The 21539-nt window shown below is 47.7% G+C and overlaps 1 protein-coding gene across 4 annotated transcripts in view; it reads right to left on the bottom strand.

The window, feature by feature from the left end:
• The window catches only part of SBNO1 (strawberry notch homolog 1), a 70918-nt gene that overhangs the window by 45927 nt on the left and 3452 nt on the right, over nt 1-21539 (bottom strand). For 2 of the 4 annotated variants that reach the window (XM_008251628.4, XM_051841376.2), the window contains exons 2-5: nt 10878-11009; nt 8927-9031; nt 6442-6754; nt 3136-3236 (exon numbers count right to left, since the gene is read on the bottom strand). In XM_008251628.4, the coding sequence (XP_008249850.2) occupies nt 3136-3236; nt 6442-6754; nt 8927-9031; nt 10878-11009 (651 nt within the window). Of the gene's footprint in view, nt 1-3135; nt 3237-6441; nt 6755-8926; nt 9032-10877; nt 11010-21539 lie in introns of those variants that run through there. The other 2 variants (XM_051841377.2, XM_017339366.3) reach the window with 1 other exon arrangement.

Raw genomic sequence — 21539 nt, 5'->3', positions numbered from 1 at the left:
CTCACTGTCCACCCTGCCTGTAGAAAAAAAAAAAAAGCTGCCAATGAGAAGCACACATTTATCCTAGTGGTTAGGACAGCCGTGTCCCACAGCAGTGCACCAGGCCTGCTCCCCAGCTCCTGCTCTCAATCCAACTTCCTGCTAACGCAGGTACTGGAGGCAGCGGCAACAGCTCCAATAACTGGGTTCCTTCCACCCATGGCAGAGATTATTGTGTAGATTGTGTATCCAGCTCCCAACTTGGGCCTGACCCACCTGATCCCTGGGACTATCTGCAGAGTGAATCAGTAGATGAAAGATCTTTCAAATAACTTTGTCTTTAAAAAAAAAAATTACTGGAGTATATTTGGAAACAGTTGGTAATACTGAAAGGCCACAAAATCTGGGGCTGGACAAATAACATGTATTTATTTATTTGAGAGGCATCACCTGCTGCCTCCCTCGGTGCACATTAGCAGGAAGCGAGACTGGGAACAGAGTGGAGCCCGGCACTCAGTCAGGGCATGCACAGACCCCAAGCTGCCATCTCAACCACTTGGACAAATTCACTCCACAAGCGATATTTCTATGCCAGGTGGATGTGGTGGGGAGGGCAGCTGATATCAAAGATTATTTGGGGTGAGGAAAACTTCGGTTCCTAAAAAATGATACCCAACACAGCACATACTCACGATCCAACTACAGAAAACATAGTAAGTGGAGAAGGTGGGCACAGGGTGGTCAGGTATTCCTATCTTATAAGGGAACTTGAAAATTAGAATTTTTTTGTCAGCAACAAATTCAGAATTCTTCAAAATACTCCAGAGGCCAAATAAAACACATCTGCCAACGAGTTATGCTCCACAGGATACCAGTTTGCAATCTGTTAGATGTTTCTTAATTGTGACGCTAATAGCAAATCTTTGGGTTTATTATGGGCAAACTGTTAAATGGCTTAAAGAAAACGGAATTTTCAGTTTCCAAGTCAACTTCCAGGAACTGTTGGTACCACCCACCAGAACTGCAGGCCCAGCTCCATCCCCTCAAACTGCCTGTGGCACTTTCACATGCCAGCATCGTTTCTCTCCCTTTCTCCTCACCGGTTCCTGATCTCAGAATCCCCGTATTTGTATCCCTATCTACCTCCCCTTAGATCGCTAACCCGCTCTCTGATCTTCCTCTCCCCACCCATCCTGAATCGACAGCTGGCCTCTCTGCTACCAGAGGCTTCTCTGAGTGTGGGGCCAGCACTGTGGCATAGCAGGTAAAGTTGCCACCTGCGGAGCTGGCACCCCATATGGGATCCAGTTTCAGTCTTCCATCCACTGGTTCACTCCCCGAATGGCTGCTATAGCCAGTGCTACGCCGATCCAAAGCCAGGAGCCAGGTGCTTCTTCCCGGTCTCCCATGCAGGTGCAGGACCCAAGCACTTGGGCCATCCTCCACTGCACTCCCGGGCCACAGCAGAGAGCTGGCCTGGAAGAGGGGCATCGGGGACAGAATCTGGCGCCCCGACCGGGATTAGAACCCAGTGTGCTGGCGCCGCAGGCGGAGCATTAGCCTAGTGAGCCGCGGCGCGCCTCTAATAACTTTAGCTGTAACATAGACCTTAGGAGAAAATCTCTAAATCAAATCTTACATCCTGGAAATACTTTAACTATACCATTTATACATTTGACTATGGATTCTAAAGCAATTAAACTGCCTTTATTCAAAATGGTATCAGGAGGCAGCTAATTCTAGTTACTAGCCTCGCCAATGGTAAGTTACGGTTACATTTATCACTATATTTCCTTAAACCCTGAGCACTAAGATCCAGTATTTCCTCAACACTAAGGATTTATTTCAGATGCTTCAGTGCAAAATCTGTTGGAAAAAAAAAAAATCAAGGTTGTCTTCCACTAACATTTTGAAGAACCTTCACGGTGATCCAATATTTTCACATTGTGTTTTATCACAATGATCAGGTAAAACTCAAAGAAAAGATGTCAATACTGCATGCAACACCACTTCATATCAAAATGAGCAAATCTCAGGGGCCAGGACTCATGCTATGGCATAGTAAGTTAAGATTGTGCCTGTGGTGCCGCCATCCCATAGGGTTACTGGTTCAAGCCCAGCTGCTCCTCTAATCCAGCCTCCTGCTAACGGCCTGGAAAAGCTGTAGAGGATGGCCCAAATGCCTGGGCCCCTGCACCCATCTGGGAGACCCTGAGAAAGCTCCTGGCTTCAGATCAGAACAGCTCTGGCAGTTGCAGCCAACTGGGGAGTGAGCCAGCGAATCAAAGACCTCTCTCCCTCTGCCTCTCCTTCTCTCTCTTTGTAACTCTTTCAGATACATTAGATAGATAGCTAAGCAAATCTGATGGGTCAGCAGGTAAAGCCTGCAGTGCTGGCATCCCACATGGGCAATGGTTGAAGTCCCGGCTGCTCCGCTTCTGATCCAGCTCACTGTTGATGTGCCTGGTAGAGCAGGAAAAGATGGCCCAAGTGCTTCGTCCCTTGCCATCCACAAGGGAGGCCCAGTCTGGCTTTAGCCTGGACTAGTTCCAGCCACTGTAGCCATTTAGGGAGTGAATCAGCAGATAAAAGATTTCTCTGTCTCACCCTAACTCTAGAGCTTCTCAAATAAGTAAATCTTTCAAAAAGAAAAAAAAAGTTTTAATTACCCTGCTTAATAGGTATTAACTCTACGGCCGGCGCCGTGGCTCTCTTGGTTAATCCTCCACCTGTGGTGCCGGCATCCCATATGGGCGCCGGATTCTGTCCCGGTTGCCCCTCTTCCAGTCCAGTTCTCTGCTGTGGCCCGGGAGGGCAGTGGAGGATGGCCCAAGTGCTTGGGCCCTGCTCCTGTATGGGAGACCAGGTGGAAGCACCTGGCTCCTGGCTTCGGATCGGTGCAGCGCCGGCCATAGTAGCCATTTGGGGAGTGAACCAACGGAAGGAAGACCTTTCTCTCTGTCTCCCTCTCTCACTGCCTATAACTCTACCTGTCAAATAAATAATAAACAACTCTACTGAAGTTTAAGCTTACTTACTAGTCTTTAGGAGTAACCCCCTTCACACAAGGAAATTTTTCTGAAGGATGTTCTAGAGTAGTTGTCAATTAGTATACTTTCCTAAGATACAAAAACAAGTTAGTTATTTGAAACTTACCATAGTTGGGGAAAAACTCCTCATTTTCATGTCATTTATCCAGATTCTTGCTACTTCTTTGTTAGAAGACTCTTTCTTTACTGTACCATTGCTTACATCAGCTGAGGGGGAAAAGTCAATTTACACTTTAGAAGAAAACCTCAATTTATTTTCCCATCACTTAACAAGTCAGCAGTGTTTATGCATTTCACAAACCAGAGAAGATTAATCTGTTCACTGTTACACATAAACACTGTTACACATAAACATGAAAAACATCCAAAGCTAGGTATTTTGTTGGATATAGAAACATAACTTTAGAGAACAAGAAACCCAGAAGCAAATTTGTGCATAAAAGATTTGAAAAATTATTAATTAGAGGACATTGAGGTCGTCTGGGGAGTGAGTGAACCAGCAGATGGGAGACCTCCCTCCCACCTTCCCTCCCTATGTGTAACTCTGAGTTTCAAAAAAAAAAAGAAAAAAAAGAAAATCTTAAAAAAAAAAAAAAGTTATGCCTTTATTTGAAAATTATTTATTTATTTATTGATTTATTTCAAAGGCAGTTTTACAGAGAGGAGAGGAGAGAGAGAGAGGTCTTCCATCCACTGGTCCACTCCCCAGATGCCGGCAACTGCTGGAGCTGCATCAGTCTGAAGGCAGGAGCCAGGAGCTTCCTCAGGGTCTCCCATGTGGGTGCAGGGGCCCAAGGACTTGGGCAATCGTGTACTGTTTTCCCAGGCCATAGCAGAGAGCTGGATCAAAGTGGAGCAGCTGGGACTCGAACTGGCACTCATATGGGATGCCAGCACTGAAGGCGGCGGCGTTACCTGCTATGCCACACCGCCAGTCCCATGAAAGCCCCTCATTTACAAATGACAAGTTCCTTACTGAATCCAAGGACTCTAAGAAAACACCTGCTGACCATCCTCAACTCTTCCAAGAGCTTTCCAGACGTCACCCTGCACCTCAGCCAGGTGAGGTGGGGCCACCATCCTGAACTCCACACAGGAAAAATCAGTCCTAAGACAGCTAGAATGACTTCCATCCAGTACCTGGATGCCAGGTTGCCTAAGTTCAGCACAATGACCTTGAGACAACAGCCACAGGAACACAACAGGTACTCAAAGTTAACGATGGCGCTAGTGACAAAGTTGGTTCTGTGTTGTCTTACACACTTCTTGTTCACTCCTCTGTAAGGTACTTTACTTTCTACTTTAAAAACACAAGCACAGGACAATTCAGCCTAGCAGTTAAGAGGCCCACATCAGAGGCCCCGGGGTTCAACACCTGGCTGGGCTCCTGACCACACCTGCCTGCCACTCAGACCCCAAGAGGCAGCAGTGATTGTTCCAGTTTTCCTGCCATCTACATGGAGAACACAGATTCAGTTCCTTTACCCACGCTGGCCGGGCAGAACAGGCAACGAAAAAGTCACTACAGAAGTGAAGAAACCCACATTCTTTATGCATTAATAAATTTTTAAAAAGGTACAATCATATCATTGAGTGTTTTTCCTTTTGAATATAGACCTTGGGCCTGGTGTTGTAAATCTACAGTCTATGATGCCAGTATCCCATATAGGTGCAAGTTCTAGTCCCAGCTGCTCCACTTCCAATCCAGCTTCCTGCTAACACCTGGGAAAAGCCACAAAAGATGACCCAAGTACATGAGACCCTGGCCCTTGTGTGGGAGACCTGCATGAAGCTCCTGGCACCAGCCTGGCCCAGCTCTAGCTGTTACAGCCATCTAAGGAGTGAACCAAAGGATGGAAGTTCTCCTTTTTTTTTTTTTTTTTTTTTTTTTTTGACAGGCAGAATGGACAGTAAGAGAGTAAGAGAGTGAGAGAGTGAGTGAGAGAGAGAGAGAGAGACAAAGGTCTTCCTTTACTGTTGGTTCACCCTTCAATGGGCGCTGTGGCCAGTGCACCGCGCTGATCTAAAGCCAGGAGCCAGGTGCTTCTTCCTGGTCTCCCATGCAGGTGCAGGACCCAAGCACTTGGGCCATCCTCCACTTCACTCCCGGGCCACAGCAGAGAGCTGGCCTGGAAGAGGGGCAACCGGGACAGAATCCGGCACCCCGACCGGGACTAGAACCAGGTGTGCTGGCACCGCAAGGCGGAGGATTAGCCTATTGAGCCGCCGGCCATCTTCCTCTCTTTCAAATAAGTATGTCTTAAAAAAAATAATAACAATTAAATCTCACAAAGTATTATGGATTAGAAAGTGGTGATGGCTACACCTCACTAATTTGCTAAAGTCCAATGCGTTGCTCAAATTAACAGAGTGAATGTTAAATGAATGATATCTCAATAAAACTGCTTTGCAGCAGGTACTGTGGCACAGTGGGTTAAGCTGCCACTTTAACGCCTACACATCCACTCCTGTATATCCTAGCATTGTGCCTGCTCAAGTCTCAGCTATTCCACTTCCACCCAGTTCCCTTCTAATCAACCTGGGAAAGCAGTGGAAGATGGCAAGTACTTGAGTTCCTGCCACTTACAAGGAGATCCAGAGGGAGTTCCTGGTTCCTAGGGCCAGCCAGGCCCAGCCCCAGCTGGGGAGGACTTCTTGAGTAAACAGAAGATACCTCTCTCTCTCTTCCTCTCCATCATTTTTTCAAATAAATTTTTTTTTTTAAAAAAAGATGTATCTTACTTATTTGAAAGACAGAGGAGTTACAAAGAGAGGTAGAGACAGTCTTCCATCCGCTGGTTCACTCTCCAGATGGTCACAACAGCCAGAGCTGCGCCGATCCAAAGGCAAGAGCCAGGTGTTTCTCCCAGGTCTCCCACATGGGCACCAGGGCCCAAGGACTTGGGCCATCCTCAACTGCTTTCCCAGACAACAGCAGAGAGCTGAATCGGAAGAGGAGCAGCCGGGACCAGAACCAGTGCTCACATGGGATGCTGGAGCCTCAGGCCTCGAATCTTTAAAACAAATAAAACCGGGGCAGGCACTGTGGTGTAGCAGGTAAGAGCTGCGAGCTGCAATGCTGGCATCCCATATGAGTGCCAGGTTGAGTCCTGGTTGCTCCACTTCTGATCCAGCTCACTGCTAATGTGCATGGGAAACCAGCAGAAAATGGCTCAAATACTTGGACCCCTGCACCCATGTTTAAGACACATAAGAAGCTACTTGCTCCTGACTTCAGATCGGCCTGGCTCCAGCTATTGTGGCCATTTGGGGAGTGAACCAGCAATTGGAAGATCTCCCTTTCTAACTCTACCTTTCAAATAAATAAATAAATCTTAGAAGCAAATCCTTTAAAAATACACCTGGACACACTTACCAAGCAGAAAGTTGATATTACTGAAAACACACTTACTAGCTGCCGTGGCAACTGGCTGCGCAATATTAGGAGGTGGCTTCAGCTTCATGAGTTCATTCAGACTGTTATTTTTGAGCAGATCCTTCAGCTGAACCTGGTCTTTTGAAGGAGCAGAGGTCACTGCATTTCGGACTGCTGGTGCTGAGACTGACGGGCGTGTGTTTGCAGTAGTCTGGACAAATTTTGTTAAAGTGATGGTTTGCCTATTGGTTGTCACAGGTGGTGTTTTAGTCATCACAATTGTAGATCCCAAGGTCGGAAGCTGATTTATTTGATTGAGCACAAAAGTCGTAGTAGATGGAGGCTGCTGCTGAGAAAACAAACAAAGCATGTGACCCCCTTACCTCTAACTTAACCCAAGAGCATGGGACACCGCTTTAAGCCTAAAATTGATTTTATTCTTGCCTGACTATTGGCATTTCATTTCTAATTTTCTTATAATTACCTACAAACTACCAAATCAAAACACAATGTTGAGGAAAAGAAGGTATAGCAGTAGTGTGACATCTGATATAACCACCAGGGTCAGCAAGCAGAAAATGGAACTATCCCCAGCTCACTGTGATGAACAGCAAAGTAGCCCTAACAACAGAAGGCCTAGGGACAGGGAGAATTCCCAGGGTCAGTGCTGCCAACCAGTCGAGACAACTGCATGCAAAGCTCTGAAGCCTGGAGGCCTGTGCTTTCCTGAAGGCCACTCCCCCTCTAAGAATCCCACAACTCCTGTCAAAGTGTACAACTGAAAACAGCAAAAACAACCAGTTTTAAATTCCTATGTTATAAAAACAACGAAGATAGGTAAGCAAGACATTGGTGGTAATGCAGGTGCTATCTCAGCATACAACAATGTACACAGCACTTTATTTTTTATTGGGAATGTAAAGTGGGAAGAAAACTAAAATTTAAAAAAAAAAGATGCTGACTTGAAAATAATGTTATCTGTGAATATACACACAACTAGGATGTTTTATAAATTTAAGTCTATTTCTACCTTATTTCCTCCTCAAACTATTTTTACATGGCTCCATTAACAAGTCTTCTAGATTACACTTTTCAATAAAAGCCTCAATAATAGGGGCTGGTGTTGTAGAGCAGTGGGTTAAGCTGCCGCCGGCATCGCCTGCACCTCGTATTGGAACACTGCATATCGGAGCGTAGGTTCACAGCCTGTCTGCACTGCCCTCAATCCAGCTCCCTGCTAATGCTGGCAAAGAAAGCAGCAGAAGATGGCTCAAGTACTTGGGTTTGTGGCACCCACGAGGGAGACCCAGATGAAGTTCTAGGCCCCCGGTTTTGGCCTGGAATAGCCCCAGCTGTTGGGGCTTTTGGGGATTCAACCAGAGAATGGAAGATCTTTTGTCTCTTTGCCTTTCAAATAAATAAGCCATTAAAATAAAACTCTCAATAATAACTACCATAAATTATCAACTTTGAACTAAACAGTTTTTGTTTAGTGATTTTATACCACTAGACTTCAGTTATTAATTCCCATGTTTAAGGTAATTAAGGTAAAAAATGAACTCTATATTTAAAGTAAAACTATAGGTATCACATAAAAGGCCAAAAAACAAAAGCAGAAATAAGTAAGTAAAAATGAACAGTGGAGGCGGCGCTGCAGCTCACTAGGCTAACTTCCGCCTTGTGGCGCCAGCACACCGGGTTCTAGTCCCGGTCGGGGTGCCGGATTCTGTCCCAGTTGCCCCTCTTCCAGGCCAGCTCTCTGCTGTGGCCAGGGAGTGCAGTGGAGGATGGCCCAAGTGCTTGGGCCCTACACCCCATGGGAGACCAGGATAAGTACCTGGCTCCTGCCATCGGATCAGCGCAGTGCGCCGGCCGCGGCAGCCATTGAAGGGTAAACCAACAGCAAAAAGGAAGACCTTTCTCTCTGTCCACTCTGCCTGTCAAAAAAAAAAAAAAAAAAAAAAGAACAGTGGGATAAAGGTGAATTTCCTAAATAGGTGCAATAAATAATCTCAAAAAACTGTTGTGATTTTAATTTTCCTTTGCTAAACATACTTGCCTAGAGAGTGACAGAAATGTTTTATAGAGTAGAAGGGTAACAGTAAGATATTTGGAAAGTAGCAAAAATAAACTAGGGAGACACAGGGCGGCACTGTGGAGCAGCAGGTTATGTCGCAGCTGGTGAGCGCTGGCTGGAGCTCCGCCTGCTCAGCTTCTGCTCCGGGCACCTGGCGAGGCAGTGGAGAATGGTGCACCAACGGCACCAACATGGGAGACCTGTTTGGAGTTCCTGGCTCCCAGCTTTGGCCTGGCCCACACTTGGCTGTTGTGGCCATTTGGGGAGTGAACCAGAGAATAGAATATCTATTCCTCTGCCTTTCAAATAAATGAATGAATAAATAAATCTTTAAAACAAAACAAAACCTTGGGGACATAACTATTTCCTACTCCATGTTGTTTTTTTTTTTAACTGTAATCCTAAAATATGCTAGAAGCAATGTGCCACGGAAACAGTTCTTACCCTCATATTTAACAGTGCTGAAGGAGGGACAGCCTCTGGTTCTTGTTTAACAGGAACTGCTGCTTCAGTCTCCAAACCCAGTTCTAACGCATTCAGGGGCACAGACTGCAGGGAAAACACCATCAGAGAAAGGAAGGAGGTCAGTGAGCTCTGCTTCAACAGCAAGAGTTGCATTTTACTTAAACAAAAACGTCACACTGTACGTTCAGGCTGAATGTGAAATCACCAATACCAGACTGAACGCTAACAACCTTTACAGGCACTGAATCTCCAATAAACTATGCTCACGACAGAATCTTATCTTTGTTTTCAGAGAGGATGTACAGTAAAGTCAAACTCTGTCCCTGCATCCCATATGGGTGCTGGTTCAAGTCCTGGATGTTCCACTTCTGCTCCAGTTCCCTGCTAATGTGCCTAGGAAAGCAACAGAAGATATCCCGAGTGCTTGGGCCTCTGTACCCGTGAGGGAGACCTTGAAGAAGCTCCTGAGCCACCCAGCTCCAGCCATTGCAGCCATTTGGGGAGTAAACCAGAGGATGAAGATCTTGGTCTCTCCCTCTCTAACTCAGCCTCTTAAATAAATAAATAAACCTTAAGAAATAAAAGACAGCTATAAAGGAGATAATGATCCACAAACACCAAACAATTCATCTTCAGCTATTTGGGGCGTGAACCAGTTGATGGAGGCCCTCTCTGTCTCTACCTCTCTCTGTAACTGTCTTCCAGATAAGTAAAAGACAGAAAATGATGTCCTGGGCCTGCGCTGTGGCGCAGGTTAAGCACATGCCTGTGATTCTAGCATTCTATGTAAGAGAGCTGGGGACGGGGCCCGCGCCATGGCACAGCGAGTAAAGCCAAGCCTAAGGTGCCAGCATTCCATACTGGCACCAGTTCAAGTCCCAACTGCTCCACTTCCAATCCAGCTCCCTGCTAATGCTCCTGGAAAGCAGTGGAAGATGGCCCAAGTGCTTGGGCCCCGCACTCACATGGGAGACCTGGAAGAAGCTCCTGGCTGCTCCTTGCCCCCAACATGGGAGACATGGATGGAGTTCCAGGCTCCTGGCGCAGCCCAAGTTATTGTAGCTATCTGGGGAGTGAACTAGCTGATGAAAGATTTCTCTCACTCTGTCTCTTCCTTCTGTCTGTTTTCAAATAAATCTTTTTTTTTAAAGGGGGGGTTTCCTTGCAAATATCTCCCTCATGAAAGAACAACACTCAACCTAAAAATAACAGTCACAAGTATATTTAAAAGTAAGTTTTACAAATATTCACTTAAGTGGAGATTATGAATTAATAAAATATACCAGGACTGGCGCTGTGGTGTAGCAAATAAAGCTGCCAGCCGCCTGCAGTACTGGCATCCTATATGGGTGCCAATTCGAGTCCCGGCTGCTCCACTTCCGATCCAGCTTTCTGCTATGGCCTGGTAAAGCAGTAGAAGACGGCCCAAGTCCTTGGAACCCTGCATCCCTATGGGAGACCTAGAAGAAGCTCCTGGCTTAGCATCAGCACAGCTCTGGCCATTGTAGCCAACTGGGGAGTGAACCGGTGGATAGAAGACCTTTCTCTCTCTCTCTCTCTCTCTCTCTGCCTTTCCTTCTCTTGTGTAACTATGACTTTCAAATAAATAAATCTTTTAAAAAAATATCCCTGGAGCAGATGTAGTGGTACAGTGAGTAGGTTAAGTTACTGCTTGAGAAACCTGCATCCCATATCTGAATGGCCGTTCAGTGTCAGATACTCCACTTCCAACCCAACTTATTGCTAATCTGTCCTGGGAGGCCCCTGCCAACCATGAGAGAGAATCAGATGGAGTTCTGGGCACCTGGCTTCAGCCTGGCCCAGCCCTGGATGTCACAGCCACATGGGGAGAGAACTTTTAATAGAAGAAAATACATAAACATTTTGGGGGGGAACCTACTCCTTAACAGAGCCTATGGAAAACCCTTACCTGCTGAACTGGTGGAGTGGGTGTTGGAGTTCCAAGTCCCGCATCTCCACCATCAATATCAAAGAGGTCATTTGGGCTAATTCCACTCTCACTCAAAGCAGCAAGCAGTAAATCTTGCCCTGGTTCCACCATCTTTAAAAAAAAAATTAAATATTAACATAAAAATTGAAGTGACATGTGTTCCTCTTACCAGGTCTATTCATTCAGTATTTATCAAGAACTTGGTGTTAGGCAAAATATAAGAGAACTATTCTCTGTTCTCCAGAAGCTCATACAGAAACAGAGGACAGAAAAGTAGGTAACCACAGCAAGAGTGTATTTCATGCCTAAAAGTACTGTGAGACAAATGACGATGGAGCAGATCACACCTGCGCAGGCACTCCTAAGAACTACAGCTGGAGCAACTACATAGGTATGAACACTCGGGACAGAAGCAAAGGGTCTCACGCAGGAGATGCAGGTATCATCCACAGCTCTGTCCACCATCCTGGGGGGGGTGTCATTCAAATCTTGGGGTATTACAGGTTACCAAAGGGTTTTTAGATGGAGAACTGCTTGAGACAGATCTGAGATTTAGATTACTCAAAAGCAATGTGGGGGGTCTGCACTGCAGTGGGGAAAGCCACCGCCTGCAGTGCCGGCATCCCATATAGGCTCCGGTTCTGGTCCCAGCTGCTCCCCTTCCGATCCAGCTCTCAGCTATGGCCTGAAAAAGCAGAAGATGGCCCGAGTCCATGGGCCCCTGCACCCGTGAGGGAGAGCTGGAAGAAGCTCCTGGCTTAAGAACAGCGCAGCACCGCCATTGTGGCGATCTGGGGAGTGAACCAGCGGATAAAGACCTCTCTCTGCCTTTGCGTCTCCATAACTCTGCCTCTCAAGTAAATAAATAAATAAATAAATCTTGGAAAAACTGAAAGGGAAAGTAAAACCAGAAACAGGAAGACACCACAGAAAACTATTCCAGGGGCCAGCGCTGTGGAGTAATGGTTTAAAGTCACAGCCTGTAGCACCAGCATCCCATATGGGTGCCGGTTCGAATCCCAGCTGCTCCACTTCCAATACAGCTCCCTGCTGTAGCCTGGGAAAGCAGAGGATGGCCCAAGCGCTTGGGCCTCTGCACGCACGTGGGAGACTTGGAAGAAGCTCCTGGCTCCTGCTTTTGGATCAGCACAGCTCCAGCCGCCACAGAATCTGGGGAGTGAACCAGCGGATGCATGACCTCTCTCCCTCTCTCTCCCTCCCTCCCACCCCCTCCCCCCCACCTCTCCTTCTCTCTGTGTAACACTGATTTTTAAATAAATAAATACATGCTTTTAAAAAAGATTCAACCACTATTAAAAAAATAAAAACAAAAGCAAAACAGTGTTCCAGCAGAGCAGAGCAGAGGAGAGATGATGTTATAACCACAGGGAAGAGAGACAAAGAGGGAGTGACTTCCAGGACACTCAGGAGGAAGAATCTACCCACCGGACTTGGTGGAAGGAGTATGAAGCACATCAGCGCAGCTCCGGCCACTGCAGCCAACTGGGGAGTGAACCAGTGGATGAAAGACCTCTCTCTCTCTCTGCCTCTCCTTCTCTCTCTGTGTAACTCTGACTCTCAACAAATATAATCCTAGGAGCCAGAACAACATAGTCTACCACGAAAATGGATTTTTACCCATTTTACAAAAAGGAAAAAAGAAACCTAACAGGCTTTCTCAATTTTAACTTTCCTCATTAATTTCATTGAAATAATTTACTTAACAAAAATACTTCAAAAAACTGTGAAAATGGAATTAAAAGTATATTCTGATGCAAAAAAAATCCAGGAATCCATGAATACAAGGCATCTTCAAAAATCCATGGGAGGGTCCAACACTGTGGCTTGGTAGGTTAAACCTCTGCCTGCCGCGCCAGTTCGAGTCCAGCTGCTCTACTTCTTTTTTTTTTTTTTTTAAGTTTTTTATTTATTATTTTGAGAGGTAGTGTTACAGACAGTGAGGGGGAGAGACAGAGAAAGGTCTTCCATCTGCTGGCTCACTCCCCACATGGTTGCAACAGCTGGAGCTGTACCAATCCCAATCCGAAGCCAGGAGCAGGTGCTTATTCCTGGTCTCCCATGGGAGTGCAGGGGCCCAAGAATTTGGGCCATCTTCTACTGCATTCCCAGGCCACAGCAGAGAGCTGGATCAGAAGTGGAGCAGGGTCCAATGCCATGGCGCAGTAGGTTAATCCTCTGCCTGCGGCACTGGCATCCCATAGGGGCGCCGGTTCTAGTCACGGCTGCTCCAGACCTCTGTTTCTCCCTATCTAACTCTGCCTCTCAAATAAATAAATCTCAAAAGAAAAATTTGGGGGCAGAGGCTGACGCTGTGGCACAGTGGGTTAAGTACCTGCCTACAGTGCCAGCATTCCATACGGGCACTAGTTCAAGTCCCAGCTGTTCCACTTCCAATCCAGCTCCCTGCTGATGGCCTGGGAATGCAGTGCAGGATGGCCCAGGAAGGGGCTCCTGGTTCCTGGCTTCAGATCAGCTCAGCTCCAACAGCCACCTGGGGAGTGAACCAGCAGATAGAGGACCTCTCTCTCTGTCTGTAACTCTGCCTCTCATGCAAATAAATAAATTTAAGATTATTTGAAAGAGTTACACAGAGAAGGAGAGGCAGAGAGGCAGAGAGACAGAGAAAGTTCTTCCAACTGCTGGTTCACTCCCCAATTGTCCCCAATGGCCAGAGCTGTGCAGAACCAAAGCTAGGAGCTTCTTCCGGGTCTCCCATGTGAGTGCAGGGGCCCAAGGACTTGGGACATCTTCTACTGTTTTCCCGGGCCATGGCAGAGAGTTGGATTGGAAGTAGAGCAGCCAGAAATCGAACCAGTGCCCATATGGATGCCGGCACTACAGGGGGCAGCTTTACCAGCTATGCCACAGTGCCTGCCCCAGTAAATAAATAAATTAAAAAAAAAAAAAAAAAAAAAAAAAAAACCTGGGCGCTGGTACTGCGGCATCGCAGATAAAGCTGCCGCCTGCAATGCCGGTATCCCATATGGGTGCTGGTTCGAGTTCTGGCTGCTCCACTTCCTTTTTTTTTGACAGGCAGAGTGGACAGTGAGTGAGAGACAGACAGAAAGGTCTTCCTTTACCGTTGGCTCACCCTCCAACAGCCGCTGCGGCTGGCACACCGCGCTAATCCAAAACCAGGAGCCAGGTGATTCCTCCTGGTCTCCCATGCGGGTGCAGGGCCCAAGCACGTGGGCCATCCTCCACTGCACTCCCTGGCCACAGCAGAGAGCTGGACTGGAAGAGGGGCAACCGGGACAGGATCCGGCACCCCGACCGGGACTAGAACCCAGTGTGCTGGTGCAGCAGGCGGAGGAGTAGCCTATTGAGCTGCGGCACCAGCCACTCCACTTCCTATTGATCCAGCTTCCTGCTAATGCGCCTGGGATAGCAGTGAAGACGGCCCACGTCCTTGGGCTCCTGCAGCCACATGGGAGACTCTGAAGAAGCTTCAGGCTCCTGGCTTTGGATCGGCCCAGCTCTGGCTGTTGCAGCCATCTGGGGACTGAACCAGCAGATGGAGGACCTCTCTCTCTCTCTTCCTCTCCCTGCCTATGCCTCTCTGTAGGTCTGCCCTTCAAATAAAAAATCTTTAAAAAAAAAATCATGGGAAGTGTTCTCTTCCTCTCTGCAACTGTCATTCAAATAAATAAATCTTAAAAAGCAGAGGGAGGATTGGAATTGATGGGACCCAGTGTGGCCTAGCAGGTAGAGTGATGCCTGTGATCCAGAATACCAAATGAGTGCCAGTTCGAATCCCGGCTGCTCCACTTGTGATCGAGCTCCCTGCTAATGAACCTAGGAAAAATTCCAGAAGATGGCCCAAGTGCCTGAGTTCCTATAACCATGTGGGAGACCCAGATGGAGTTCCTGGCTCCTCATTTCAGGCTAACCCAGCCCTGGCCATTGCAACCATTTGGGGATCTTCCATCCAACAGATGGAAGATCTCTGTCTCAGCCTCTAACTCTGCCTTTCAAATATATAAATCTTTTCTTTCAAAATCAGGAAAATGTGTACATTAAGAGAAAACTAGGGTAGGCACTGTAGTGCAGTGAGCTGAGCCACTGCTTGCAATGCCTGAATCCCAGATGCTCTGGTCCGGACCCACCTTCCTGCTTAATGTATCCTCAGAGGTAACTGCTGATGGCCTCGGTGTTTGGGCCCCTGACACATACATGGAAACGCAGATGGAGTCCCTGGTTCCTGGCTTCTGCATGGCCCAGCCCTGAATGTTGTGAGCATTTGGGAAATAAACCAGTAAATGGAAGATCTTTCTCTTTCTGTCATTCCACCTTTTTTTTTTTTTTTTAAACAGGCTGAGTGGACAGTGAGAGAGAGAGACAGAGAGAAAGGTCTTCCTTTTGCCGTTGGTTCACCTTCCAATGGCCGCCGCGGCCGGCGCGCTGCGGCCAGCGCACTGCGCTGATCCAAAGGCAGGAGCCAGGTGCTTCTCCTGGTCTCCCATGGGGTGCAGGGCCCAAGCACCTGGGCCATCCTCCACTGCACTCCCTGGCCACAGCAGAGAGCTGGCCTGGAAGAGGGGCAACCGGGACAGGATCCGGCGCCCCAACCAGGACTAGAACCCAGTGTGCCGGCGCCGCAGGCGGAGGATTAGCCTAGTGAGCCACGGCGTCGGCCAGGTCTACTTTCAATCCAGCTCCCTGCCTACGTTTTTTGGGTCCCCATCACATGTGAGACCAAGAAGCTGGCTCCAACCTCAGTCCTGACCATTGTGGCCATCTGGGAACTGAACCCATGTGGGAGACTGGGAAGAAGCACCTGGCTCCTGGCTTCAGATTGGCACAGTTCCAGCCATTATGGCCATTTGGAGAGTGAACCAACAGAAGGAAGACCCTTCTGTCTCTCCCTCTCACTGTCTGTAACTCTACCTCTCAAATAAAATAAAATCTTTAAAAAACTAAATACTGAAATTACTTATTTATATTTGAAGCAAAAGTACACTGCTTTAAACCAAGGATTCCAAACTACAGATCACAGAGACCTTTGGAGGTCAAGCAATTAATTTGTCCTATATACACCAAAACCTAATTATACTCAAAAGTACAGAGACATCTTTAATTAAAGAAATGAGAATCACTGAAAAGTGTTACTACATGCACAAGAGCTTTTCAAAATGTTTCCTAACAAGGAGCATTAAAAGTACAAAAACAGAGACTAAAGCCATCGCCTACAGTACCAGGATCCCACATGGGCGCAGGCTGGAGTCCCAGCTGCTCCACTTCTGATGCAGCTTCCTGCTAATGTGCCTGGGAAGGCATGGAGGATGGCCCAAGCACTTGGGACCCTGCACCCATGTGGCAGATCCAGATGAAGCTCCTGGCTTCGGTCTACTCCAGCCCTGGCCGTTGTGGCCATTTGAGGACTTAACCAGTGGATGAAAGACCTCTCTCTCTGCCTCTCCCTCTCTTGTATTTCCACCTTTCAAATAAAGAAATAAATATTAATAAATAAAAAGTTAAAATATCAACATTGAAGGCAAAATCCTGGAGATTTCTGATGCTCATACAAGAAAATACAGCAACAGTTTAAACTACACATAAGTGCCCAGCTCAGAATTCACTATAGGAACTACAATTAGGTTTAACCATTCTGCAATCTATTCATGTTTCAAAACATGTTGCATATCGTAAATATATAGTTAATTAAATGAATGAACAACAAGACCCGCTGACCTCAGTAGTGACAAAATGAACAAGACGGGGCTGGCGCTGTGGCACAGAGCAGGTTAACGCCCTGGACTGAAGCACTGGCAACCCATATGGGAGCTGGTTCGAGACTTGGCTGCTCCACTTCCTATCCAGCTCTCTGCTATGGCCTGAGAAAGCAGTGGAAGATGGCCCAAAGTCCTTGGGCCCTTGCACCCACATGGGAGACCTGGAAGATGCTCCTGGCTCCTGGCTTCAGATCGGTGCAGCTCCAGCTGTTGCTGCCAGTTTGGGAGTGAACCAGCTGATGGAAGACTTCTCTCTCTCTCTGCCTTTCCTCTCTCTGTGTAACTCTTTCAAATAAATAAATAAATCTTTAAAAAAAAAAAAAGACTTTAATCTTACTTTTTTTTTTTTTTTTTTTTTTTTGACAAGCAGAGTGAACAATGAGAGAGAGAGAGAGAAAGAAAGGTCTTCCTTTTACCGTTCATTCACCCTCCAGTGGCCGCTGCGGCCGGCGCACTACGCTGATCCGACGGCAGGAGCCAGGTGCTTCTCCTGGTCTCCCATGGGATGCAGGGCCCAAGTACTTGGGCCATCCTCCACTGCCTTCCCGGGCCACAGCAGAGAGCTGGCCTGGAAGGGGGCAACCGGGACAGAATCCGGCACCCCGACCGGGACTAGAACCTGGTGTTTTGGCACCGCAGGCGAAGGATTAGCCTAGTGAGCCGCGGCGCCGGCCTTACATACATCTTAAAAACAAACAATGTTAGGGATCCTTTTTTAGTCAACTGGGCACAAATTTTCTACTTAATCCTTTTGCAGAGAAGGGGAGATGATATACAGCAAGAAATGTTACCCGATTCTCTAACTCCATTAGACTGAAACAGGGCAAGGCTCCTCTTGCTGAGTTCTAATGAGTAAAATTCACAGATGTGAGCGATAGAAGGGACTTAGCTACTGAGCGGGATGCACAGCTCCAAGCAGATAGAAGGGATGTATCTTCAAGGCAGTGTCGTATCACAGTCGTGCAGGAGACAATGGGGTCAGAAAGACTGCCTGGGTTCAGACACTGGGCACATGACCCACTCCTGGCATGATACGATCCAAAATAACCTCCTGACTCAGTTTCCTCATCTTAGAATAAAAATAAAACTAGTACTTCCCTTATAGTACTTGTTGAGTAGTAAAAGTTATATTACCTGGAGCAAATGTTTACTTCTACCTATTAACAATCATTTTGATAAATATTAGTGTTGTGTTCAAAAAGAGATGGTTTCTTCAGGATCAATGATGTAACACTTTATTTCCCAAAACATAAACTTGTTAGCGATCTTCTCAATAATTAAATACAAGTTACCATTATATTAAAAGTGCCACACATACAATTTGCCCAGTATTGTCTCTAAAAGAAATCAGCAGACATTTTTAAAATGTGGACTTAAGGGGCTATTCGTGGCTTAGCAGGTAAAGCCATTGCCTGCAATGCAGCCACCCCATATGGGTGCTGGTTCTTGTCCCACCTGCTCTACTTCCTATCTACTCCCTGCTAAAGGCCTGAGAAAAGCAGGGGAGGCTAGCCCAACTGTTTGGGTCTCTCTCACCCACGTGGGAGACCCAAATGATGCTCCGAGCTTCGGCCTGGTTCAGCCCCAGTCACTGCAGGCATGTGGGGAGTGAATCAGTGGACTGAAGATGTCTATCTCTTTCTGTCTCTCCCTCACTCCCTGCAACTCTCTCAAATACATCAATCTTAAAAAAAAATTAAATGTGCAATTAGCAAATATCTTTGCTTTGAGGAACAGGAAAAAGTATTTTCTCAGGGGCCGGCACTGTGGCACAGCAGGTTAAGCCACCATCTGCAGCACCAGCACCCCATGTGGGCAGCCAGTATGAGTCCCAGCTGCTCCACTTCCAATGCAGCTCCCTGCCAATGCAGCTAGGAAGCCAGTGGAAGATGGCCCAAGTGCTTGCTGAGAAAGGATCTCCTACGCCCACAAGGGAAACCTGGATGAAGCTCCTGGTTCCAGCTCTTGGCCAGGCTCAGTCCTGGCCACTGGGGCCATTTGGGGAGTGAACCAGTGAACCAGTCTTCCATCTGCTGGTTCACTCCCCAAATGGCAGCAATGATTAGTTGGGCCAGACTAAAGCCAGGAGCCAGGAGCCAGGAACTCCACCCAAGCCTCCCACATGGTGGCAGGGACCCAAGTACTTGGGCCATCTTCCACTGCCTTCCCAGGAGCATTAGCAGGGAGCTGGACCAGAAGGTGAGTGGCCAGGACTCTCCGGGATTCTAGCATGCCAAGTGGTAGCTTAACACACTGCAACACAATCAGTCATGGCAGCAGTTTAAATATATACACATGCAGGGGCTGGCACCGCGGCTCAGCAGGTTAAAGCCCTGCCCTGAGTGCCAGTATCTCATATGGGCACCAGTTTGAGTCCCAGCTGCTCCTCTTCCAACCAGCTCTCTGTTATGGCCTGGGAAGGCAGAAGATGGCCCAAGCGTTTGGGCCCCTGCACCCACATGGGAGACCCAAAAGAAGCTCCTGGCTCCTGGCTTCAGATTGGCACAGCTCCAGCTGTTGCAGCCATCTGGCAAGTGAACCAGTGGATGAAAGACCTCTCTCTCTCTCCTCTGTGTAACTCTTTTAAATAAATAAATAAATCTTAAAAAAAAAAAAAAAAAAAGGCAAAGGGAGTGAGTGCCTAAAAAAGCACACAAAATATATATACACATATTGGGGAGGGGGTGCATTTGTCAATGATTAGGATACCTTAGATAATCGCATCTCATATCTAATGCCTCCTAAGTTTTTCTGCTTTTGATCCTGGTTCCTGCTAATGGAAATCCTGGAAGGCAGCAGAATGATGGCTCAAGTACTTGAGTCCTTGCCACCCACTAGGGAGACCTAGACTCAATTCCAGGATCCTAACTTCACTCCAGCCAAGCCCTGGCTGTTGTAGGCTTTTGAGAGTGAACCAGCAGATGGCAGATCTCTGCAGGCAGCAAGCACTGGGACACAGTGGCTAATCTGCTGCTTGCAAGCCAGCATCCCATATTGAACAAGTCTCTGTGTCTCGGCTTCTGATCCAGCTCCCTGCTAATACACCTGAGAAAGCAGTGGAGGATGGCCCAAGTACTTGGATCCCTACCACACTCCTGGAAGTCCTGGATGGAGTTCTTGGCTTTGGCCTAGCCTGGCCTTGACAGTTTGGGGCCATTTAGGCATTGAACCAGCAGATGGAATCTCTTTCTCTCCCCCCCACCCCACCTTTCAAATGAATAAATCTTTTTTTTTTTTTACTTAAATATTTATTTAAGTCAGAGTTGCACAGAGAGTGGAAGAGACAGAGAAGAGAGGGAGAGAGAGAATCTTCCACCTGCTGATTCATTCCCCAAATGGCCCCAACAACTGGGGCTGGGTCAGGCTGAAGCCAGGAGTTGGGAACTTCTTCCAGATCTCCAACATGGGTGCACAGTCCCAAGTACTAGGGCCATCTTCCACTGTTTTCCCAGTTACATTAGCAAGAAGCTGGATCAGAAGTGGAGCAGCTGGGTCTCAAGCCTGAGCCCATATTGTATGCTGGCGTTGCAGGTGGCGGCTCTACCTGCTATGACACAATGCAGGCACTTCAAATTAATAAATCTTTTTTTTTTTTTTTTTTGATAGGCAGAGTGGACAGTGAGAGAGAGAGACAGAGAGAGAAAGGTCTTCCTTTGCCGTTGGTTCACCCTCCAATGGCCGCCGCTGCAGCCGGCGCACCGCGCTGATCCGATGGCAGGAGCCAGGATCCAGGTGCTTTTCCTGGTCTCCCATGGGGTGCAGGGCCCAAGCACCTGGGCCATCCTCCACTGCACTCCCTGGCCATAGCAGAGAGCTGGCCTGGAAGAGGGGCAACCGGGACAGAATCCGGCGCCCCGACCGGGACTAGAACCCGGTGTGCCGGCGCCGCAAGGTGGAGGATTAGCCTATTGAGCCACGGCGCCGGCTCAAATTAATAAATCTTAAAAAACATTATAAAGATATCAGATAAATGAAAAGATAGTAATAACAAAGTTAATTATGGGTCGCTGCTGTGGTATAGTGAGTTAGGCCACTGCCTGTAATGCCGCTGGTTCGAGGCCCAGCTGCTCCATTTCCCATCCAGCTCTCCGCTATGGCCTGGGAAAGCAGTGGAAGATGCCCAAGTCCTTGGACCCTTGCACCCGTGTTGGGGACCCGGAGGAAGCTCCTGGTTCCTGGCTTCGGATCAGCCCAGCTCCGGCCGCTGTGGCAAATTGGGGAGTGAACCATCATGGAGGATCTCTCTCTCTGCCTCTCCTCTCTGTGTAACTCTGACTTTCAAATAAACAATTCTTTAAAAGAAAAACAAAAGAAAGAAAAGAAAGTTAATTACAAGTGGGCATTTGGACAGTGGTTAAGATGCTGCTCAGGGGACACAGCGAGTAAAGCCTCCACCTGCAATGCTCTCATCCTGTATGAGCGCCAGTTTGAGCCCTGGCTGCTCCACTTCCAAGCCAGCTCCCTGCTAATGCGCCTGGGAAAGCAGCACAAGATGGTCCAAGAGCTTGTGCTGCCGCACCCATGTGGGAGACCCAGAACAGCAAGAGGCTCCTGGCGTGGGCTCCAGCTGTTGAGGCCACCTGGGTAGTTAACCAGCAGATGAATGATCTTTCTCTGTCTCTCTTTTCTTTTTTTTTAAGATTTATTTATTTCAGAGGCAGAGACACAGACAGAGAAAGGTCTTCTATCCATTGGCTCATTCTCCAGACGGCCGCAACAGCTAGAGCTGCACTGATCCGAAGCTAGGAGCCAGGAGCCCCCTCGGGGTCTCCCACGTGGGTACGTGGGCCCAAGAACTTGGGCCATCCTCCACTGCTCTCCCAGGCCACAGCAGAGAGCTGGATTGGAAGTGGAACAGCCGGGACTCAAACCAGTGCCCATATGGGAT

Source organism: Oryctolagus cuniculus, chromosome 21 (assembly GCF_964237555.1).
Source record: "Oryctolagus cuniculus chromosome 21, mOryCun1.1, whole genome shotgun sequence".
NCBI classification, from domain to species: Eukaryota; Metazoa; Chordata; class Mammalia; order Lagomorpha; family Leporidae; genus Oryctolagus; species Oryctolagus cuniculus.
Note: the sequence above shows the minus strand (reverse complement) of the source record. Positions and strands in the feature narration are given on the sequence as shown.